This window comes from Myodes glareolus, chromosome 19, assembly GCF_982192425.1.
Source record: "Myodes glareolus chromosome 19, mMyoGla1.1, whole genome shotgun sequence".
Taxonomy (NCBI): Eukaryota; Metazoa; Chordata; class Mammalia; order Rodentia; family Cricetidae; genus Myodes; species Myodes glareolus.
The window spans coordinates 5,613,487-5,639,034 of NC_142044.1; the positions used below are offsets into that span (position 1 = coordinate 5,613,487).

At 38.5% G+C, this 25,548-nt stretch overlaps 1 protein-coding gene across 38 annotated transcripts in view; it reads left to right on the plus strand.

The window, feature by feature from the left end:
* Nucleotides 1-25,548, plus strand: part of Rims2 (regulating synaptic membrane exocytosis 2) — a 431,117-nt gene that overhangs the window by 103,179 nt on the left and 302,390 nt on the right. For 26 of the 38 annotated variants that reach the window (XM_085679037.2, XM_085679024.2, XM_085679028.2 and 23 more), the window contains 2 exons: nucleotides 2,069-2,080; nucleotides 21,411-21,721. In XM_085679037.2, the coding sequence (XP_085535163.2) occupies nucleotides 2,069-2,080; nucleotides 21,411-21,721 (323 nt within the window). The remainder of the gene's footprint in view (nucleotides 1-2,068; nucleotides 2,081-21,410; nucleotides 21,722-25,548) is intronic. The other 12 variants (XM_085679026.2, XM_085679032.2, XM_087898754.1 and 9 more) reach the window with 1 other exon arrangement.

Below are 25,548 nucleotides of genomic sequence, written 5' to 3' on the forward strand. Positions count from 1 at the left end.
ACTCCCCACCTTCTTGAATGCTATATGTATTCTACTAACCCTCCAACTGTATTGTTTAATTGGGTGGTGAGATCATCGGCATCCATTTGGCTTTCCATATACTCTTTCTTTGGGCTAGATCCTCCTCCCTGTCTCCTCCATGGTCCTATATCCACCTGCTTACCTTCCACCCTCCATTTTCACCTCTCTGCTTCACTAGCAGTTACGATTTCCTATCCCCTAATGTCTCCCCCACACAGCATGCCTTTCTGATTTCTTGGTTTCTACATGTGCTACAAGTTAAACACACAAAAGGTTTGAGGCTAGGATCTGCATATGAGAGAGGACAGCTGTGTTTGTCTTTCTGGGCCTTTTTCCCCACCTCACTTGGCAGCATTTTTTTTTTTCAGTTTCATTCATTTGCTTAGAGATTCCGTTTTCATTTACAACTGAGGAACATTAGTGTGTATATAATATAGTGTGCACCTCCTTCTTCTTAGCCATTCATCTGTTGATGGACATCTCAGTTTCTGTTTCTCGGCTGTGAAGAGAGAACACGAATGTGCACAGGATAGGTTTGTAGGGTTTATATCCTCAGGACGGGGCTAGCCGGGTGATATGGCAGCTCTGTCTCTGGATGTTTTAGACACACACTGCTTCCCAAAGCGGATGCACTGGTTTGCAGTCCCGTAGCAGTCTGAGGAGCTCCTACCCCACCCCGCTCCACACCAGATTGATTCCTGAAGATATCCGTTCTCAGTGGTGAAAGATGGAATCTTGAAGTGCTTAATGGCTAAGGGTGTTGAACAATTTTTAAAATGTGTTTCCTAGCCAACTTGCATTTCTTCATTTGAGAATTCTCTATTCAATACCATAACCCATTATTTTAATGGGAGGCTGTTTATTTTCTTAATGTTTTAGTTCTTTGTCTAGACACTGGTCATGTGAGACGAGGTGCTGGCAAAGATTGCTCCCATCCATGGCTGCTTGTCTCACTTCACACTTTTCTTTGCCGCACAGAAACTTTTTAGTTTCAGGAGTTTTGTTTGTTGATTGTTGGTCTAATTTCCTGTGCTATTGGAATCTCATTCATAGCGTCCCCTCCTGTGTCTGTGAGTTGACGTGCGTTTCCTGCCTTTTCCTCTAGCAGTTTCAGGGTGTCAGTTCTTACGTTGAGTTCTTGGTCAATTGGAGTTGAGTTCTGTGCAGGGTGAGTGATAAAATCTAGTTTCATTTTTTTTTATCACATTGAAGAAAAGTTTGACCAGCACCATTTGTTGAAGGTGCTGTCTTCTACAGTGTATAGTTTTGGCATTTTTAAGAAATAGCAGGTCATTATAGTTGCAGACTTAGATCTAGGTCCCCAATTCTATTCTGTTGAACTCTGCAGACAATATTTTTGATAAAGCTCCTTCCTGCAAGAAAACTTTGCTTGTTTTCTTGCAGATGACAATTCAAGCTAATATAAATGTAAAGTATAGAGGAAGAATTTAATTTTTAAGAGGCCAGGCCTGAGAGAATATTATGGCAGAATGAAAGTGGGGTCCTTCAGTTGATGAGAAAAGTTCAAATGCGGGAGAAAAGGATGCAGGAGAGGAGAGAACGCAGCCAGGAGAGTGGAGTCTCTGATCTTTGGGCAGTGTAGTAGGAAATAAAGGCTGTATCTAGGGAGGGTTTGGAGGGGAAACTAAGGCTCTCTTGACTATGTTTTTTCTTTGTTCTGTTTATACATTTAAAATATTGAGACTATGACCTGCAATTGCCAGTTTCAATAAATAATAATTTATCTTCAATGAGTTATTTAATTTTTCTTTTAATTTATGTAAAAATTAGAAGAATTCTAATTTAATAGAAATAATTTGTATTATAAGTATGAATAATTCATGTAATACTTTATTTTATCTACTTTTGATAGTAGTTGAATTGAGCAATAATGTTATGTTTTATTATTTTTATATGTAAAGACTTTATTTCTAAACCTTTTTCCATTTTCTTAAAAGCTGCTCTTATTTAAGAATGGAATTAATTATTTATTTTGTTTTGTCTTTTCTGTCTTTTTAAACTTGCTTTCGTGGATATTCACACCCAGGAGGACAAAGTGGTTAGAATCTTTTTCTTTCTGTCTAATATATTTTTTCTTATTGTTGTCAATTTAATTTTGCTAATTATATTGCATGATAGTTGCTAAACATTATAGCATTTATAAGCATGCTGATTTTAATGAAACAAAACCCAACTTGCATTGTCTTAGATGCAAGTATTCAGAGTATTAGATGAAAATATTAATTTCTTATAGAGCCCTAAATTTTTATAATTTAGTATTTTGCTATTATCTCATAAGTCTCCATTACGATGCCTTCCTTTCCCTTACAATGCTTTCCTGAGCTCATTGTTATATTGTTCAGAGTTTATGACGTTTCCAAATTAATATGTGAATTAATGCCTCGAATAACTACAATTTTATCAAAAATGGGTTTACTGAAATAATTACCTTGTAGTTTATCATAACTATTTAATATATTTCTGTTCCTCTCAATACTCTGTTTTATGACTTAGTAGATACCCTAGTTTTTGAATGTCTGGTTTGCATTAGATCTGCTTTCACGACTGATGCCTCCGCATAGACCCACAAATGTTTCTACTGGGGGAACTTATGGTGGGTTGGACTCAGCCTTGTGCCTGCTAAGATTTTCCCGTTTCAAATGGCACACACTCAAAGAAGTTGAAGACTTCTACTTAGTACCAGGTTTTTTTCTGAATCACCTGGAGTGTTTTTGCCTCCTTCCGCCTTCTACCATAGCTTACCCACAGCCCATGCAGTTAGTGACCTTACCATAGTCCATGCAGTTAGTGACCTTCAGAATCTCTGGTGGCTTTTGTGTCCAGAGTTAATATAGGATGCATAATGGTCTAACTGCTATCTTTTCTCCCCTTTATATTATGACTCCTATTCCAGAAACTGGAAATTTAATGATGGAAACTTAGCTTCCATGTGCTGACAAGATTTTATAATTATCACTCTATAGTTTAAGTTAAGGGATGACTGGCAGATAAACTATATTTGTTTATATGGTTTTGGAACATACAAATGAAGCTGGACAGGCTTCTTTTTCACTCTAACATAGTAGGTGGCATTAACAAGAAGCTATTGAGCTCTTGAGAAAGGTTTTAGTGATAAATTGATAGTTAAACTCAATTTTAATTAATTTAAATTTGAAAACCACACGTAGCTAATAGCTACAACAGTTAACCTTTATAGAAAATGTTACCTATTCAGCCTCTGAGGGAATATACAAGGCCTCATACTCATATTAGCAGGGTGTGAATGCTAACAGTGCACATACAAGCCTGACAGTTCCCCCATAGCATGTATATGTATACATATACTTGTATGTATGTGTATATATCAATGGCAATATATAAAGGCAAGGGTGATAATGGGCAAAGGTTATCCTCCTGAAGAGTAGAATTAGGAATATGAACGACAGTGGTGAAAGGGTTTCTGGGTGACTGATGTGGGCAGCTAGAGAGGATGGACAGGGAAGGAGAAGTTGTCCCTTCTGTAGGCTTGGCTGTGTGCTGTGACAGCTGTCACTTTGCGGTTCCATTCTTGTTTCCAATGTAGTCGTTTCTAAAGTCACTGTTTCCTCTGTTGCTTATTAAAGTCTTCATATGCAGGGCAGTGGTTCACAGTGATTCACACATCATGATGAGGTTGGCTTTCCTTCAAAGATCTTGATTTTGGAGTATTTTTTAAAATTAATTAGTTAGATAAGACTTTAGAATTGCCTTCTGTAGGGAAGAGACAACTATGTTACATGTAAAATAATGTTTAAAAGACTGAGTAGTCGAAAGAATAAACTGATACGGATCCTGCTTAGTAGGGTTCCAACAGATAATATTTTCAATTTCCTTTTCTCTTGCAGTCTCTGTTTAGGCAGAGTGAAAACCCACAACTCTTTCTTAGCTCTCCTAGAAATGGAAAATAGCTGTGTAATGCAGTTCTAGTAAATGAGATTAGAAAGAAATTTCTAGATGCTTCTGGCAAGTCCTGATATAAAAGCACGGAAGTCACTATTACCTTTTGATGCTAATGTGATATCTTGATACCACTTGTCATTCGTTAAGATGAAAGAAAGGCCAAGAGTGATAGAGTCACTGGGACACATTTGAACCGATCTTCTCTCGGAACAGAGCAAGTGAGTTTGTTGGCCTGACTCTCCTGACTGGAGGCTAGATAGTCCAAAGGAGGCGTCTGGTGTGCTGGAAAGGCAAAGAACCTGTTAGGTGCTCACTTCCTGAGGCACGGAGCCTCAGAACTGCTGGGGTGGGGGTGGGGCAATGCTGCCCTTCCAGTCTGAGACTGGAGGCCTTGAAGCTCTTTGGGCAGCTGCTGTTGGGAGTCCACATTGTAAGACTAAGAAGACCGGAGCCAAGGCTACCTTCAGAGCAGACACTTGCTCAGAAAAAGTGGAGCACGCATGAGCTGCTGGCTTTCTCTTCTGTTTCTATTCACTGTGTTCCCAGCATGGTGGGTGGTCCTGTCGCTATCAGGACAGGTCCTTCTTCCTTAGTTGCTTTCTCCTATGGCAGTCCTCCCTAGAAAACTGTCGTGGCTGCACCTGAAAGTGTGCTTTACTAGCCGTAGGCATGTCTCCATGCAGCAAGCTCAACATCAAGATTACTCGTCATAGCCATTAATCGAATGCTCTCAAAACACTTTCTATAAAGAGAGAAAAATACTTCCTCTTCATTTTTTTTCTGCCAACAGGAATCAGATATTTTGGTTCTTTTTAACATTAGACGTTTTGATTATTATGATGCATATATAGGCATGACATGTACAAGTGGGGCCATGCACATGTCTGCCATGCACATGTCTGCCATGCACATGTAGAGTGGTTGGAGGTCAGAGGAAGACTTTGTGGAGTTGGGTCTCTCCTCCCATCTTTATGTGCGTTGGTGAAACTCATTGTCAGGCTCCATGGGAAGTATTTCAAACCCTGACTCAGCAGCTCCTTTTTTGTTTCTTATCCTCCCAGACATATCTATTTAAAGTACTCGTAGGGATGGTGTGTGTATCAAAGAAACTAGAGAAACATCTAGATTTGCTGATTTTCAGAAATATGGAAGTGGAATAAAACCTCTCTTTTATCTATAGGAACATTTCCCCTGATAATCATGTTTGTATTTATGCTTTTTCTTATAAACACTTTAGGAGGTACATATTTGCTTAGGCACATATCAGCAAATTTTATGAGTATGCTTATCTGAGAGACTGGAATTTTACTGAATTATGAATATATTTTGTTTCACAAGGGTCAAAGTTAAGGGGATTAAACTGAATTTTGTAAGTAAAGGTTAATGTAGTTAATTGGAACTGATTTGACATAACTCATTTTGGTTGGTCGGGTTCATAGGAAGGTGGGGAACTGACTAAGTATATTGGCGATAGCTGCACCTAACTTTGTGAGAGCAGGTGTGGGTCATACTTGCTGACTGGATGTTTGCCAGCCCTCTGACTTATATCACTTTCTGTTTTGTTGGCTTTTTGAGACAAGGTCTCACTTTGCAGTCCAGGCTGATGTCAGATCTCTGACCTTTCCCCTTTTTCTTTTCCTTCTGAGTGTTTGAAATACAGGCGTGTGCTCCCATGAACTCTGTGACTTTTGCCTTTAGCTAACTATTCTATGTGTGAATCCATTCTATCCCACCTTTAACTGAAAATCTTTGTCTTGTATGGAAGTTTCATAGCCAGAAAGTTCCCTGATGGGAGTTTGTGAGCTCCTGATGTATGAGAAAATGCCATTGGCGCCTTAGGATGATTACTCTGTGAGTTGAAAGATGAGAAGTTTAGTGGTTGGGTCAGGAGGATTTGGAAAGGGGACCGGATGTGTGCTGTAGCATGATGGTCCATCCTCAACACACACTCATCACATATCATACACATCACAAAACAAGCAAATGACAAATCAGTCAGAGCCGTGACGACAGTAAGATTTTTGCCCTGCGTAAGGATCTTTGTGCTATGAAAGGTAGAGATGTCTTTGTGGAGATTCGAGCCTGAAGGACTTTGAAGATGCTGAAGAACAGAGATCTGTCAATAGCAGCTAACAATTATTAAACAATTATTACAAGTAAAATGGACGTTTGAATGTGCATTATTTTTTGATCCAATTTATTTATTTTTTAAGCAATCTTTTCTCATTTTACATACTGATCACACTTGCCCCTCCTCCGCACTCCATTCACTCCTCAGAGAGGATAAGGCTTCCCATGGGGAATCAACAAAGTCTGACACATCACTTTGAGCAGGACCAAGGACTCCCCTCTATATTTAGGCTGAACAAGGTATCTATCTCTCCAAAAAGAATGGGCTCCAAAACAAGGTTGTTCACTCTTTCCATATCTATTCAGTGTTGTTTTGAGGTCTTACCTAGAACAATAAGACAACAAAAGGATATTAAGGGGATACAAAGTCTCACTATTTGCTGATGATATAATAGTCTACATAAGTGACCCCAAAAATTTTACCAAGGAACTTCTACAACTCATAAACACCTTCAGTAATGTAGCAGGATTCAAGATTAACTCAAAAAATCAGTAGCCTTCCTTTACACAGATGATAAATGGGCTGAGAAAGAAATCAGAGAAGCATCATCCTTCACAATAGCCATAAATAGAATAAAATATCTCGGAGTAACTTTAACCAAACAAGTGGAAGACCTGTATGACAAAAACTTTAAGTTTTTGAAGAAAGAAATTGAAGAAGACACCACAAAGTAGAAAGATCTCCCATGCTCTTGGGTAGGTAGAATTAACATAGTAAAAATGGTAATCTTACTAAAAGCAATCTAGAGATTCAATGAAATGTCCACCAAAATCCCAGCAAAATTCTTCACAGACCTCAAAAGAACAGTCCTCGACTTCATATGGAAAAGGAAAACACCTAGGATAGCCAAAACAATCCTGTACAAAAAAAGAACTTCTGGAGGCAGCACAATCCCTAACTTCAAACTCTACTATAGAGCCACTGTACTGAAAACAGCCGGTATTGGTATAAAAACAGACAGGAGGACCAATGGAACCGAATTGAAGACCCAGATATTAATCCACACACTCATGAACACCTGATTTTTGACAAAGAAGCAAAATGTATAAAATGGAAAAAAGAAAGCACATTTAACAAATGGTGCTGGTATAACTGGATATCAGCACGTAGAAGAATGAAAATAGATCCATGTCACCAGGCACAAAACTCAAGCCCAAGTGGATCAAAGACCCTAACATAAAGCCAGCCACACTGAACCTCATAGAAGAGAAAGTGTGAAGTACATTTGAAAGCATTGGCACAGGAGACCACTTCCTAAATATAAACCCAGAAGGACAGACACTGAGAGAAACAATTAACAAATGGGACTTCCTGAGACTGAAAAGCTTCTGTAAAGCAAAGGACACAGTCAACAAGACAAAATGACAGCCTACAGAATGGGAAAAGATCTTCACCAACCCCACATCAGACAGAGGGCTGATCTCCAAAATATACAAAGAAGTCAAGGAATTGGTCATCCAAAAGAACAAATAATCCAATAAAAAATGGAGTACAGACCTAAACAGAGAACTCTCAACAAAGGAATCTAAAGTAGCTGAAAGACACTTAAGGAAATGCTCAACATCCTTAGTCATCAGAGAAATGCAAATCAAATCAAATCAAATCATCTTACACCTATAAGAATGGTCAAGATCAAAAACACTGATGACAACTTATGCTAGAGAAGTTACGGGGTAAAGGGAACACTTCTGCATTGCTGGTGGGTGTGCAAGCTGGTACAGCCCCTTTGGATATCAGTGTGACGATGTCTCAGAAAATTAGTAAACAGCCTTCCTCAAGACCCAGTAGTACCACTTTTGGGTATATACCCAAAGGATGCTCTATTGTACCACAAGGACATGGGCTATGTTCATAGCAGCAATGTTTGTCATAGCCAGAACATGGAAACAATCTGAATGCCTCGACCAAAGAATGGATAAGGAAAATGTGGTACATTTACACAATGGAGTACTGCACAACAGAACAAAATAATGACATCTTGAAATTTGCAGCCAAATGGATGGATCTAGAAAATATCATATTAAGTGAGGTAACCCAGACCCAGAAAGACAAATATCATATGTACTCACTCATAAGTGGCTTTTTTACATAAAGCAAAGAAAACCAGCCTACAAATCACAATCCTAGAGAACCTAGACAACAATGAGGACTCTAAGAGAGACATACATGGATCTAATCTACATGGGAAGTAGAAAAAGACAAGATTTTCTGAGTAAATTGGGAGCACTGGGACCATGGGAGAGGGTTGAAGGGGAAGGGAGTAGAGAAAAATGTAGAGCTCAATAAAATCAATAAAAAATTCAAGGATGGGATACAAAAAGCATGAGCATGTAGAGGCCAGAGGTTGTTGTCCTCTGTTCATTCCACTTGATTGTCGCATGAGCGATTAAAATCCCAGGCGCAGAAATTGGGGTTCAACCTGAAACCAGAAAAGCAAAGCAGCCAGCCATTAGAGAAGTCTTACCTCTTCCAAGGTAAGACTGGGCGACCGTAAACAAAGCAGACAGAGCCTCTCTCTCCTTTCACTGTATGTTCCCTCTAGTGCTGGGATTAAAGGTGTGTGTCACCATTGCCTGACCTCTAGTGGCGTTAGCTTTGCCTCTGGTCCTCAGGCAAGGTTTATTTATCAAAATACAAATACTATACCACTATACTTGAATTTTGTTTTTTTGAGGTAGGTTTTCTCACTGAACCTGTATCTTGGCATTTCGGCCTCAGAGCTCACCCAGCCTGTCCCTGCCTCACCAGAGCTGGGGTTGCAGGAGCAGCCTGCCATGCCTGACTTTCTGTGGGTTCTGGGGACCTTAACTCAGGCTTCATGCTGAGTGGCAAGCACTTAACTGGTTAGGCCTTTTTTCCAGCCTCCGCTTTCCAAATTCTTTTTGAATTTTATCTTTTATTAATAAGGTAACATTGCATTTACTGTATTTATTCCCCTCACAGATTGTCTATTTCATTTAGAGTCTCCTTCATTTAGGCTATATAGCACAAACTCACACAGATTCTTCCTAGATATTAGATATTAGATATCCCTTTCACAGTATACCTAAAAGATTTTGTCAATATTTCTTCAGCATTTTGTATGTTTTTGCTACTGTCTTTCTTATATTGTTCTGAGATTTATTCTCTTACCTATATTTTACATATTGGTTTTTTGAAGACACTGAAATTATATTTTATTTATCACAGACAATTAGTAAATACTAAAAAATTAGAAATATGTAGTTGGTATTCAAAAATTATTGCTGTATTTTTTATCTACCATATACTTGCTTAGTAAAGGCAATTTAGAATTTTTATTAAAATAAAAATTTAGGACTATTCTATTTACCAGATTAAAATATTTACTATGAAGGCATACATTTTCCAGTTGCATCCTTTACAGATGTGATAAAGGTGTGTTTTTGAAAAACATCTTAGCAGAATTAACTATATTCAACGGGCTTCTAGTAATTATGAAAAATGTATTCTTATTATTAACATTCTTAAACATTGCAGCTGTTTTAATTATTACTTTTACAATCTTTTCCTTCAAATCAACAAATTGTTGTTGTGCCCCGTATGCTAATTGATAAACATAAGTACTTGAGTACATCAGATAAAGTTGTATAACTGAGAACTCTTATTTATGTTTAAAATATATTACATTAACTTTAAATTCTAAAACTACATGCAGGAAGCTGTGAATTTATTGAATTTATATGCACGTTAGAAAGTGTAAATATCTGACGTGCCAGTAATGTTTCTTAGAATTTAGTCAACGAAGCTGCTCACTCCCAGGTCATCACAGGTTACCTGGCAATGTTTGACAAGATCGTCTCAAGCTCCTCAGCTGTCTTTATTTTATATAAAAAGACAGAATGTCAAATAGGTTAAATAACTTTATCAAGGTCCCACAGCTAAATACTCATATTTGGCATGATTTATCTCAGAAATTCTCTAATGGCCATTTTTCTATTGGTTGTGTCAAATTTAGTGTAGGAGCTTTGGAAGAGACATTGTTCACACTTCTTTGTACATCGGACCAACAGAATCAGAATATCCAAAAGTGGTTTTGAGATTTCTCTTTCTTTTTAGTAGTTGTTGAGATAATTCTAACGTGTAGGTGAGCTGAGATGCCTCTGTTTTCTCTGACTGTAAGCCCCGCATTTCTCTCAATATTAACATATCCGGAAGCCCGTATGGCACAGACCCTAGATTTCCACATGTACGCAGCACATGAGGGACAGAACGGTGTGGAGGCAGCTCGCGCTGTCAGCACTAAGCCAGAAACTGTTCATAGTATGTACTCTGCCCTGGTTGAGACTGAATTTCTTCATTTTGTTTCTTAATTTAGCATGTATTGGAAATGATTAATCTAGGTAGGTATTATTTCATGTTAATATAGAAAGCTAATAGTCTGCCAGTGTTTAGGGGTTGCAGATTTTAATTTATTGGAACAATCACTATAAAGGTTGTGAAGTGGTTACTGAAAATGGGGAAGAACATACATCCTCAACATGCCTTGCGTGAGTTCCTAGTGCCTTTTCTCATAGGCACGGTTTACAAATCGGGATTCAATAGAACAGTAGTATGAATTACTGCCTGAGCTGGGCAGATGTATTCTGAATGCCTGCTAGCTTCTTGGCAGTCTCTTGTTGGGGAAGGAAAGAGATGTAGTCAGGCCTGACTTGCAGGACATCCTATAGAGAATGATAACCTACTATATAACTATGCTCAGAATCTTGTACCTTTCTCTTCAGCTCAGTATAAGATGGTTATGTATGGGAACTTGGCTGTGTTTGTTAAAAGGAGGGGCTGAGATGGTAGTTCAGGCATTGATTTTGAACTATGCTTTTTCTTCAAGATTTTAAGAAAATTTGAAAAAATGTATGCTTTCTTACATATTATCAGTATGACAGCTAATATTCTCATCAAGTTTATGCAGGTTGAGCCTAAGTTTTCTAGCATTATGAGTATCAGCATTTTATAGTAAGAATATTGTACCTGGTAAAGAATAGAACTAGTAAATTTTGAACAGTGTTAGTTCGATAACTTCCATCAGTGTCAAAAACCAAACACAGATTTTTTGTTCCTGCTGATAGTTTTCTTTCCTTGTTTCTGAAAATATATTTTCTCCACATTTTTATTATTCTTTTGAGGATTTCATCTATTGCCATCACGTGGTTTGATCATATTCTTCCTCCAGTGCTCTTGCATCCCCATTACTTCTCGAGTTCATGTCTTCACACATACACACACACACACACACACACACACACACACACACACACACACACCCAACAGAGTCTACTGAGTCTAGTTTGTTTTGCCTGTATGTGTAGACAGAAGTTTCTGTCCTGCCTGGTCCCACAACCATCCAGTAACTTTGTCTGTCCTGAAACTCACTCTGTAGACCAGGTTGGCCTCAAACTCACAGAGATCCACCTGCCTCTGCCTCCCGAGTGCCGGTGTTAAAGGTGTGCAAAGGCGTGCACCATCATGAATTTAATCTTTTTTTAAAGGACTTTCTTTATCTTTTTTCTTTTCTCTCCCAAGCTTACAAATATTTCTAAACACACTGTAAGCTGTTTAGAGTTGTGTTTTTAAGTCTGAATCTGACTCTGTTGTATGTCTCTATATTTTTCTGTGCACATGTCTTTAATCTGCCAAGCAGCATGGCTAGGAGTAAAGCTGTGGCTTTGGTGGCTCCACCCATTCCTTAGGTGTCTGAGAGTCTGGCTTCATGGCTGAGGTACAATCAGGAGCCATGTTTATTGACATAGCTTTGTGGAGTTTCTAGGTCCATGCCACCACCAAGAATGCTGGCAGCTGCTCTTAAATACCATTTAAGTGTTTGGTTGCTGGACCTCTTAAAAGAACTGTGAGGTTTTTGTCACTAATGCTGAGTCAGGAAGCCTCTCTTAAAGGAGCCACACCTCTGCTTGCCTCTCTAGCAAACAGAGCCCACCTGTTACCAAGAAGCCATGCTTGATTCTGTTCGTTTGTGTCTAGAATACCTTCCCAAGCTCTCTTAGGTTTTATGTGAATATAGTGGCCGAATGTTGGGCACCATTTGTAGACTGAAGTTTCTGTCCTTCCCAGTCCTGTAGCCATTCAGTCCCAAATAAACACACAGAGGCTTATGTTAATTATAAACTGTTTGACCTATTGTTCAGGCTTATTACTAATTATCTCCTACAACTTAAATTAACCCATAATTCTTACCTAATTTTAGCCGTGTGGCTTGGTACCTTTTCTCAGTGAGGCATTCTCATCTTGCTTCCTCTGCTTCTGTCTTTTCTCTGTCCGGAATTCTCTCAATCTAGTTGTCCAGTCTGTGCTTCCTGCCTGACTACTGGCCAATCAGCGTTTTATTAACCAATATACGTAAAACCAATACGAGTGACAAATCTTTACAGTGTACAAGAGCATTATCCCACAGCATATATGCACATGAGGATCGGGTCGACCTGTTGACATGGGCAGCATATGGGGAGCCTCAGCCCTAAAATAGCCCCTTTTCCTGCATCAGAAGCCTGCAGCTCCTCAACAGGAGGTGAGGCCTTGAGAGCCTCCCCTCATCTGTGCTGAAGTGTTGTCTGCTGTGCTCTTGTGCAGATCACAGGCACCATAGCTGTTGAGAGTTCATGACTGCAGCATCCCTGTCTTGCCCTGAAGACATTTCTCACAGCAGTTTTCTGGTACTCTAGCTGTTTTCACCCCCTTTCCTCTGTCCTTGAACTGTGGGTGTACAAGCTGTGTTATATACCACAATATATAATATATGGCGACGAGTACTCACAGTCACTTGTTCTTTGCCCTCTGATCAGCTGTGGTTGAAGCTTCTCTGATGAGGCATGAGAGCTGCACTAATTTATGTGCAAAGGGATAATGATTTAGAACACAGTTGGATACTATCTTAGTTTAGCAGAATGGCAGTAGGAGATTCTCCTCTAGAGTTTATGAGCTCTAGCCATGTTTTCTTTGCTAGATTCAGTACTAGGTATGACTTCCCTCCTATTGAGTGAGCCTTTATTCCAATCAGAGAGCTATTGGCTACCTCCAATACGGTAATCCCACGTTTGCATTGGTCATTATTGCAGTTCACAATATCTACAGCTGAGCAGGACTTTTGATAAACACTTTCCCCTGACAACCTGGAAGTTAGTCATCAGGGAGGAAGCTTCTAGGTCAGTACTAGGTCCACTTCTCCAAGTTCTGTGACCAAAATGTGTGATGTCTTCAGCAATAAAACAAATAAATAGAAAAAATTCATAGAAGAACTTACCTTCTAGTTCTGTCAGTCACCCAAGAGCTGTTGACTGAGGTTTCTGTCCTGCCCAGTTCCTGCAGCCATTAAGTCCCAAAGAAATCACAGAGAGGCCTGCATTAATCATAAACTGATTTGTCCAGTAGCTCAGGCTTTCTATTAATTAATTATTATAACTTATATCAGCCCATAATTCTTGTCTGTGTTAGCCACATGGCTCAGTACCTTTTTCAGCAAGGCAGTCACATCTTGCATCCTCTGTGTTTGGGTCACAACTGCAGACTGCACTTCCCTCATCCCAGCATTCTCATTGTCCTGCCTCTACTTCCTGCCTAGCTACTGGGCCAATCAACATTTTATTAAAAATAATACAAGTGACAGGATAAAAGACCATTGTCCCACAGCAAAGAGCTACAACAGTAGTCCAACTGCCTCTAAACCACCTGACTAACAACTCAGAGGAAGGTATTTGGTGTCTGTCAAGGCCTCTTTGTTTGACACTCTATAACTTCTGGGGAGAGCATTTCTCCTTCATGTTCCTCCCCAGTACTTCTTCCACACATAATATGTTTGGTGGCTTTTGGTAGCTCTGGTATATCCAGAGAATATACTTGTATATATATTGTGAAAAACATCTATTTATAGTTAATCACAACAAAGTGTGTATAATTTGAAATGAGACATTCAAATAATTCCAGAAGGTTTAAAGACTGAATATTTTCTACTAGATTGATTTAAATTGTAATAAGAATGAATACACAATTTATTAAAGTAACAAGTACAAGTTTTAATTGAAATTATTAATTTAAGAAAATTTTACTAGAAATTAATTTCTTAACAGAAAGGGTAGATTGACTATCTTTCAAAGTTGTTCATAAATATCTTGATTTAACATTGGTTCTCTTTTGTTTTAATAGATGCATTTGCTGAGGAAAGTTTTCTCAGTAATGAGACCATTTGAATAGAAGTCCAGTTATAAACCATTCACTCCACTCTGACTCTTTCCCAAGAACATGACAAAAGGGTTGTGGTCTATCATCAAAAATTATCTTAAACTATATATCAGTTGACCAGTATTTTAGATTTTTCTTCAATTTTCCGAAAGCAAAGAACCTAAAACATTAGACTTGCAAAATTTATTACTGAGTGAATGATTCAGTCTGTCAGTTTCTGGGAGTTATACCAAAACAGCATTACTGATAATTATCAAATGAATGCTCTTATTTTTCTTTGACTTAGGAATACCTTGTTTAAGCCAACATCCTAAGTAGGATTTGGAAAATGTTAATTTTTGTATTCTGCCAATTATAATTTATACTATGAAATTATTTTTGCATTCTCACATGCTTAGTTATTTTTAAAATCTCTTAGAACTGCCTGTCTTGTTTTCAGTTTGTAGAAAAATGGAGCATATTAGTTAACAGGCAGAAATAATCTAGTTGTCAAGCCTAGTCAAATGAAAATTGGTTAATGAAAGTCTTATGTTGCTTTCCAATTAAATATATATTCGTACTCATCCTTTGCTATGTGTGTATGTGTGTTATATGCATGTTTATGTGTGCTTGCCTGTCAGCGTAGCATGTGGAGGCCAGAGGTTGATATCTGTGACCAGCTGCTTCATGCTCCTCTGCCATGCCTTTCCCCTATGATGGACCGTGTCCCTTAAACTACATACACACTGTGACCAGCTACCTCATGCTCCTCTGCCATGCCTTCCCCCAATGATGGCCCATGCCCCTTAAAGTATAAATAAGCCTTTTCTCCCCTAAGTTGCTTTTTGTCGGATATTTGATCTTATTGACTGTGAAGAAATTAATACAGTGATCCTTATATAGGTTGTGAAGTAACCAAAACAATCTAAGTGTGAGCATGCACTGGTCTGAAATGTCTTTGTCACTTGATTCACAGGCGTATCTCATGGGTACCACAGTTTCACTAAATATGCTGTTTTCGTTGTTATTTGGGGTGACTGGGAGTTTGCGCCATTGTCTAAATGACAACACCTGCAACTTTATAAACTCTATTATAAGGCCAGTGCTATCTTTATCATACTTTAATAAAATCACATCAGTGGGCTTATCAGTTTATAGTAGATTCATAACAGTCTCTTGTGTAAGACTTCCTAGCTTCAACAGTGAATGATATTACTGTAGAACATTTCAAAGCGGTCGTGAAGAACTGCTCGTAAGTTGATAATTCTTGGTTTTCTATTCACAGTATCAATAGGTAGAACCTTCTTTAGCATTTAGGTATTTTGTAGATAAAAGCCTCAAGGAGATGGTTTTATATTGTTGTTTAATAACAGTTTATTGACAACAGAAAACAGGAACACACAAAGGCACTGCATTCTGCCACAGGCAAGGGTTTTGTCCCTAAGACATTTTCTTGCATGTTTTCATATATCCCTCCTTAAATTTGTATAACTTTTAACCAACAACAAATTGACAAGCAGCATTATTTGATTTTAAAAACTTTATACCGCAAATAAGCTTTTAAAGTAGAGTAAACGATTTCCCTGGTTTAGTGGACAGTGAGACCTGGAGAGCTGACAAATGAAGTGGACGAAGATTCGCGAAGCAGCCAACTTTATCCAGAGTCGCAGACAATTTATCCTCTGAGGGCCAAGAGAAATCACACGAGTAAAGCATTCATTCACAAGGACAAGTCATATATTGCAAAACCATGCTTGCCCATAGAGACATAATAACAAATAGCAATAGCAGCTGTAATGAATGATCTGGAGTAAGCTCACTCCTATCAGCTACACCTGAGGGACATGAAGACACATTCCTAGAAGTAGTCCGTGTTTTTCAGGAAACTCAGATCACAACTCTTCTTTTTTTTCTTGGAGTTTTCTCAGAAACAGTAAGTATTGTGCTGGCAGCTGACTTTTAGGAAAAGCTACTGTTTGTAAGTGAAGGCATATTCGATAGGTACGCTAAAATAACCAGACCAGCTCAAAACAACAGATATAATTTAATAATTGAAAATGGGGAACTCACGCTACTGGAGAAAGTCCAAAGTCCAAACGGGCCAGGCGATCACTGCACGCAGAAAGCCCACGCACCTCTCTACCCCCGTTTATCTTTCTACCTGGCTCCAGGTGGCCACACCCAAGCCAGATGTGATTGGCTGAGCTTCCCCATCATCTCCCTCTTTTGTCTAAACAAGATCGAACCAAACCCAATACAACTATATATGATAGGAACAGATACCAAATATAAAATTACAAGCAATAAACAATATTAAGCAAGAAACACTTAACAAAAGTTTTACTAAGCATTCTATTTCAAGAAGTCTAAATAATGTATTGAAATTAAGTTTAGCTAAATCATGAGGAGGGTAACTACAATTATCTAATCTTCAACTCCATCGAAGATCTGAGACGGGAAATAATATTACTTGAGCAAACAGGAAGTACAATCGAGAAACTTCCAAAATGTGTAACAAATGGCAGAGACAACTGACTACCTGGGCAATCACCCAAGGTCATTTGCAATGTTGAGGCAACCAACTTTGGCTAAGGCCTGATGTAACTGACATACCATTTTCAAAGGCAAGAAACTTTTCAGAACTATCTTACCCTGTCTTGGCAGGATATGACAGTCCTGTTTTATCCATTTACAGATACTCTGTATCTCTGTCAGTGGTTGAGGTATGGGCTTTTCTTTGTGTCCAAAGACCAGTTCTGCTAAGAAAAAGATAAGAACCAAGTGGAGTGTCTTTGGTGCTCAATAATCTCTTGGGAATAGATCGGTGTTGCCAGGAGCAATTGTGTCTCACTACTACAGAACTCTAAATTAGTTTAAATGTCATTTTCTACAGCTCTTTGAAGAGGTTGAAGATTATACTATTTATACTGAATATAATCTTTATGTATCTAAAGAACCTGGTTAGCCTAACTATAAATATGACAGACATAGATGACTATTGAGCTACAGTTCTCAATACCTGTCTAACTTAAAGACTAAGACAACAAACAGCTGTGTGATAAATAAGAACAATGACCTTCAAATGTAAACAATGTATAAGTATCTTGATCAGAGGTAGAAATGTACACTGCAATGTGGTAAATATATGTATCAATACAATATATAAATCATTACATAAAAATGTTTTAAACAGAGGTAGAAGCATACTTGCATACAATATTTAATATAATTTAACTTTGTATCAATATACAAGAATCGATACCAATATAATTGTCTAACAACAATAACTCACAAATACCAATCTATTATCCCGTCACCAATTATCCCTCTTCTTCTTCTTTTTTTTTTTTTTTTAGAATACCCCTGACCCTATAAAATACCTCCCTCATCCCTCAACCACATACCAATTATAACCAACCCCTAAATGATGTCCCTAAACCTGAGGGCAAATTCTGCCTGGAGAGGGGACATTGTCTTCTAAAATTTTTTCCAGCTGTCATGGGGTGACGTTCTTCCTAGGGGATCCTGTGAAAATAAATGATGGTTAAATTCCAAGATTAATATTTGGTCTGGTAAAATAGCAAGTAGTCTCTGAGTGTTTTGTGGAGGTCTGGCCAGATGTGCACCATTTCCGCTAACCAAGTTGGAACTGTCTTGTGCAGTTGATACCAAAAAACAGGTCTTGTAGTAGCGCTATCAGCATCATGATGTCATATTAACCAGGTGGAGTTGTTGTTGTGGGGCCCCATCTTCTTCCTGGAAACTTCAAAGATTACTGCTGGAAAATTTATTGTTTCTTATGGGAAACTTAAGCATTATCTATATAGACATATACAGACATATCTATTCAATGAAAGGTATGATAAAGACAGAAACAGATATGAGGAAAGGCAAAGAAAGTTTATAAATTATTATTATTATCATTTCTGTTTGTAATGTTTCCCAGTTTCTATGGTCTAAATATGCCTGTGACTTTAAGCTAACCTACAGTACTTCACGGAATGAAGTCCCACAGGGAGTTGGGAGTTCTCATGACTTGCTTAATGGTACTGAAGCTGTTTAATACCCCAATTAAAGATTTCTCTAGCAAAACATTTTCAATAGGACACATACTGTAAAGATTTGATTTGCTATCAACTAAAAAGCAAACCTTTGTAGTTCAACAAAGAGGTACTCACTTTATGTGAGGTCCACACCGGTGTAGTGATCGCTAACTTTCCTTAAGTTTTCATCAGGGTTCCCAGCCTTCCTGTTGCTATTATTATTTTAAGATCCTTGATCTTCAAGACCCACCCCCATTTTAGAAGGTTTAATCATTGCACTTTCAGAGTATATAATAAGTTAACTGTGGTGTCAACTTTCAGCTATTCACAGACTTTGTTCCTAATAATGTGTTGGACTTTCTAGCTGATTTGTTGACATTCCTTATTACACTGAAGGAGCTGATAAACCACCTAGCTGAAAACTCCCTCTCTCTCTCTCTTCTCTTCTCTCTCTCTCTCTCTCTCTCTCTCTCTCTTGCTCTCTCACTCATATTTTTGGTTGTGAGTCTAGCCTTTAACAGCTGAATCATCTCTCTAGCTGCTCCCCCCATTGTATGTTTTATTCGGTGTATTATGACTGCATCTGTGCTCAGCGAGCCTTTCTTGCCCGTTCCTGTCTCCCGCCATTCCCTTCCCTTCCTGCATTCAGCACTACTTTTCCTCTTTCTCTCACTACAGCGCCCACAGCCTTCCTTAAAAAAAAAAAAATTCTTGAGAAGGATCTAATGCAGTCCAGGCTGACTCGAACTCCATAGTTCGAGTCATAGCAAGGCCCCCTCTGACTGTCTGACCCTCCTTCATCCCTCTCGCAGTGCTGCTGTGATCGGGATGACCGTCACTCAGCTTTAACTTATTTCTTAAAATAAGTTGCTTTTGGAGTTTTTACATTAAGGATACTTTCTGTCTCCATTAAACTGCACCGTGATTATTTCTCTGTGGTTCTTTCAAGCTACCCTCTCCAATATATATTACTTTTGGATCTTTTTTACAGAGGTACATCTTTTTTACAGAGTGGTTAGATAATTGATGTGCAAACTAATTTGTTTCATTGTCAACTAATTAACCAAAAAAGATAACTTACTTGGAAATTGGTGAAATATAAATCTTGGTTTTGTAGTATCAAATATCTTATAGTTCCTTCAGGATTACTTCAAGTGACTTCAAGCTAGTAGGCATTTGGATCTTAGTAGTCTATGATTTATATGGTCATGATTATATGCTCATACAAGATGGAGTCTTTGCTTCCAACAATAATAGTAAATATAGTAGTGAATAAAGGAATGTATATCCCATGCAATGAAAGAACAATAATCATAATAAACAATGCTGTGTGATACAAACTCTACAAGTAATACTGGTTCAATGGACCATTAAAGAAAATATTTAAATGATGCTTTACAAAAACACATCCTTATTTTAGTAAAAAGCACCAGGTTGGGTGCAGTGATGGAACTTATTTCTGCTTTGTTGTTGATTACTAGGCATAGGTTTTCTGTTACTGGGATTATCAGGATGTGGAGTCTGTGTGAGAGTCGATGAAAGTGTATGGTCTGTACTAATTTAAAAGATGTGCTTGCCTTACATCTCACAAATGCTTCTTTGTTTATTTATTTTCATATTTTCTAATTAATCAAAAAGATTTTTGAGATGAGGCGGAAGGTTTTTGACAATGCCCTCAGATTATTAAACTCTGCAAGCGGTCTTTCCATTGCAAATCAAGCATGGGATGGGCATTATCCTGGCTGAGAAGAGGGTCAGAAAGGCACTGCTGTCTAATGGGCCCAGAGCTGGCATCTCTAAGAAGTTTTCAGATTCTATTTGGGAGCAATTTGAAGGTAGTTAATATTGCTGAGGTGTCATTTACAAGGGGTGACAATGGTTCAGTTTGTTGGATTTTTTTTTTTAAAGCGCAGTAGAAATCAAGTATATCTTGCATTTGTGTGAGAATATTTTCTATTGATGGACATTTGTTGTATTAGGTACTTTGTATTTTCTCCTCTCCACACCCTCTTTCACTCTCTGCTCCCTTCAGCTCCCCTTCCAAGTGGCACTGCCTGCCTGCTATCTGTCTGTCCATCTGTCTACCTGACATATTCTCTCTTTCCTTCCCTCCTGCCTGCCCTTTCATGCCGCCCCACTGAGTCAGTATCTATTCTTCCTCTCTTTCTATTCCAGACCTCCACCCCTAATCTAGAGTCAGCATCTGAGAGAACACATAGTGTGTTCTGAGTCTGGCGCGGATGTCTATCTCCTGCATTTGTTTTCGTGCACCTCGTGGTCATTACTCTATTGGAGAATAGCAGTTGTCCATATGTACCACATCTTCATTTATTCAGCTCTTGATAGATGTTTAGGTTGGATCCTTTGCTTAGCTGTTTGGAATAGTACAAAATAAATGTAGATGTGAAAGTAAAAGGGTCAAATATATCATTGCAAATCAGGATCAATGAATAGGTTTTATTAACTTAGAAGTGTTCTTAGCTTTGCTTTAGTCATTGGTAACTACTTAAAAGAAATAAGGATCTTTAAATAAGCACACAATATTGACTGTTACTCTAATATACTGGAAATCTGTATATACCATGGATTTTACAATTTTTTAATTTTAATAAACTAAGAAATACTATCATTTTATTTTTATCTCTTGTTCGTTAAGGGCTCTGTAGTTATGAAGGCTCAGTACTTGCTGGAAGTTTTGTTTTCTGTTTTGGAGAGTATATTTAAAATCGACTATCTCCAAAATTCATCTTCTCTTTGCTACATCATCCTTCTAAATAAATAAAAACAATCAGAGAATCCAAGAAAACAGCTGTCTTTTTGATATGAGTCTTTTTGTCAGTTTAAGTTCATTATAATCATGCTTATAAAATTAAAAGAAAGGATGAAATTATTTAATTTATAGTAGCAATTAATCTTGACTTCATTTTAACTTCATAAGTACGGCCATGTAAATTTTTGTTGGCTTGAATTTCTCTCCTTTCGTGTGTCTTTATTCGGAAGGAGACTTATTTCTTGGTTCTGTGTTATCGTGTGCAGGTTTGTGTAATTTGTGCCAGAGACTTACTTCTTTTTTCCTGTGTTATTGTGTGCAGGTTATGTGGGTTTGTAATTTGTGCCGAAAACAACAAGAAATCCTCACCAAATCAGGAGCATGGTTTTATAACAGTGGGTCTAACACACCACAGCAGCCGGATCACAAGGTTCTTCGAGGGCTTCGGAATGAGGAGGCGCCGCAGGAGAAGAAAGCCAAGCTGCATGAGCAGACTCAGTTCCAAGGACCCTCAGGTGACTTATCTGCACCTTTAGTGGAGAAAGCTCGATCTCATGGACTCACCAGACAGAATTCTATTAAAAATGGGTCAGGAGGGAAGCACCCAATCGCCAGTGACATTCCTTCAGACAGGTAAGCATTTGGTTTAGTTTCTAGGTAAAAGTCATTGTTTGTGTGTGAGTGTGTATGATGTGTGTGCTGGCGATCAGAGGAGGATAGCTTTGTGGAGATGCTTCTTGCCTTTGTGTGGGTTTTGTTGTTTGAACTTGGGTCATCTGACTTGTATGGTGTGTGTTGCCGACCCAAATGTAATATTCATAATTTTCATTCCAAGCAGAAAGAAACATACGTGAAAATTTTAAGCAACAGCAAGCTGTCTACATGTTATATCCATGTTTATTTCTTTCCTTTTGGTAAATGCTATATATGATGTTCATGATTTGAACTATGGCAGATTTAAAGTATTTTATGTTTGATATTCACAAGACTATATGACAGGTTTCCAAGAATAAAGAAATAAATCTTAATCAGCTTTTGTTGCTGTTGTTGTAAATTGTGGCCTTCCTACTGGGTGTACAATTTTTTTTTTACTGTTTTTCTTGAGTGAGTAAAGACAGGCTATTTCTTCCTGTGTTTAGTAGGCATTTATATATTTTCTTTGGTGACCAGACTGTGGGGTTTTTTTTTTTTTACACTTTTTAATGAAATTGTAAGAGTGCTTTATATTTCTTTTTAAGCTATATGAATTACAAATATTCATTTTAAATTTTTTGAAATATAATTTGATTATGTGTAGGGTGTAGTCAGAGGCTGATGTTCTCTTCTGAATGATAGGTCGCAGCATGCTGGAATAAAGTACCGCGTGACAGGAGAGTGTCTGTGGCGCTACGTGTGTTTGACACTGCTGCGCCCCTTACAGTGGAGTCCTGACTCAGTCTGTAGTATGTATGTAGGAACAAGATTTCTGGGTGACTTTGGATGTGCATATGTGCAAGAAATAGATAGCATGAAACCTGTGCCCTTTATACAATGTTTTTGTCATTGTAGAATATGAACTTTCACTTTTTATATATTTTTGTTTGATAATGAAAATGTCTTAAAATGAATATTTTAATTGATAAAATACTAAAAACATTATTGCTTACTTGATAAGCTACATAATTTTGTCAGCGTTTGCTGGCCACTAGAGGGCTCGTAGCCACTGGACATAAATTCAAGAAGAATTTGGTGAAGAACAACATTGGCTTCAAAACAACAATAACTACAAAGAACTCTTTAAGCCCTAAAGTTGGGATGAGGTGACTGAGTGGTTAAGAAAGCCTCTCGAGCTGAAGTAATACAGACGGAGAAGATGCATTTTACCCCTTCCTCGTGAAACATGACTTTCCTTAAGGATTTAAGTGCTCGCTGGCCCCCCCACCTCCATTTTCATTACTGGATCTCAATTTGCCAAAATAATGGGCTTTATTATATGTATACTATATGTGTTAACCCCTTATCCTGTTTTGATCTTGAAAACTGACTTCAATCCCAAGTTTGTTCCCTCCCTCCCTCTCTCCCTCCCTCCTCCCCTTTCTTTTTTGTGCAAACACTGAACTATTGGCTCCACTATTTCCTAAGTAGTGAAATTAAAAAAGGGTTTTTTTTTTTTTTTGTGTGTGTGTGAATGCTTTTAAGTACCAAAGTACTGAAATTTTCTTCTCTAAAGCAAGGGAAGACTTTAACAGGACAAGCAAATCTAGCGGTGCGAAAGTCGCGTGCGTTCTGTGTATGACCGGATCCTAGCGCCTTGCACGGCGGTTGGCCCTGGTGCTGCTGGAGTAGTCACTGGAGTTGATGGCCAAGGTCACACATGGTTCCCACGTGGGCCTGTCGGGAGCCTTGAGATACAGCATGAGCTCTGCTGTTTGAGGAGCTGAAAGATGTCTCTGAGTGATTCCTCAGTGTTTTAGAATGGGCTACATGCATTGGGGTTTGAAATACGTAACTGACCTTGCCAGTGGACCATAGAAACTGTCTCACCTAAAAAGGTGTTTATATTCCAGACAGAAGCGTGCGACTCTCTAAGTTACTTACACCTGGAACCTTGTGTTGGTCTTGCTTTCCCAGTATTAAGTTTACTCCAATTTTGACAATGTAAAAAGTTTGTTCGTTTCCTTCAAAGGTTGGCTAAAGATTGAAGTAACATACAAAACATAAAAACAAAAAATATAATAAAATAAATATTTTGTGTGTAGGCCTAAAACGATATTAAATTGAAATATTTATCAGTGAGAATTCAGTTATTTCCTTCAGAATGACTTATTATTATTGCTGTTGATATGCCTTTGATAAAACTATTTTGATGGGGGCTAGAGAGATGGCTCCGCACTTAAGAGCATTTCCTGCTCTTCCAGATGACCTGGTTAGGACCCAGCAACCACATGGTGACTTTCAGACATCTGGACCTCTACTTCCCTAGGATACTATGCCATCTTCTGGCCTTCAAGGTTCATGGACATACACGCAAACAAAATGTGTACTTAATTTTGCATGGGCCAATTTTTAGGATAATCTAAAATTCCCATAATTACAATAATTTGGTTAAAAGAATACATACATAGAGTTGAAACTTTTATAGTGCTTGCCAATTTGCTCTGTATAGAGTATTACTTGATTTTTTTTTTTTTGGCCAACATCTACTAGGATTCTTACTTCATAGTTTTTATTTTTAGCCAATAAAACATAATAGAACTTTTTTAAAATTTTTTTTGCTTTTTTTTTCAAAGTTTATTAAATTATGAAAGTTTCCATTTCCGCCCCTCCTCCCAACACCCTCCCACTCCCCCCACTCCCTCCCCTCCTCCCCCTCCATCCCCAATAGCAGTCAGGGTCTCCTGCCCCATGGGTAGTTCAAGTTCCTCCCCCCTCCCTCCAGGTCCAGGAAGGTGGGTATCCAAACAGACTGGATCCCAAAAATCCAGTATATGCAGAGGAAACAAGTCCCAGTGTCATTGTCAATGGCTTTTCAGAAAGACTCCGGGCCAGCCACATTCAGAGAATCCGGCCACATTCAGAAAATCTGGTTGGATCATATGCTCGTTCAGTCCCAGTCCAACTGGCCTTGGTGAACTCTCATTAGATCAGTCCCCTTGTATCAGTGGGTGATCGCACCCCCCGCGGTCCTGAGTTTTTTTTTCATGTTCTTCTTCCTTCTGCTCCTCATTTGGACCATGGGGGACTCAGTCCGGTGCTCCAATGTGGGTTTCCGTCTGTATCGCCATCCATCGTCGGATGAAGGATCTATGGTGATAAGCAAAATCTTCATCAGTATGTTTATAGGCCAAGGCCGGTTCAGGCACCCTCTCCTCTGTCCAGAGAACAATCTGGGGATCTCTTCTTGGACCTGGGATCCCATCTATAATCAAGTCTCTTGTAAACCCTAAAATGACTCCCTTAGTTGAGATATATTCTTCCCTGATCCCATATCCATCCTTCCTCCCTCCCCCCATCTCAGTCCCCCGAGTTTTCCCCATTCTTCCCCTACTCTCTTCTCTCTAACCCTCTCCCCTTCCAACAACCCTCCCACCCACCCCCCCATGCACCCAAGATTACCTGGGACTCTTGTCTATTTCCAATCTCCAGGAGGATAAGTACATGATTTTCTTCAGGTTCACCTTCTTATTTATCTTCTCTAGGATCTCGAATAATAGGCTCAAAGACCTTTAATTATGGCTAGAATCCACTTATGAGTGAATACATACCATATTCCTCTTTTTGGGTCTGGCTTACCTCACTCAGTAAAGCGTTTTCTATGTCCATCCATTTGCATGCAAAATTCAAGATGTCATTGTTTTTTACCGCTGAGTAAAACTCTAGTGTATATATGTTCCACACCTTCTTTAACCATTCTTCTATTGAGGGGCACCTAGGTTGTTTCCAGGTTCTGGCTATTACAAATAGTGCTGCTATGAACATAG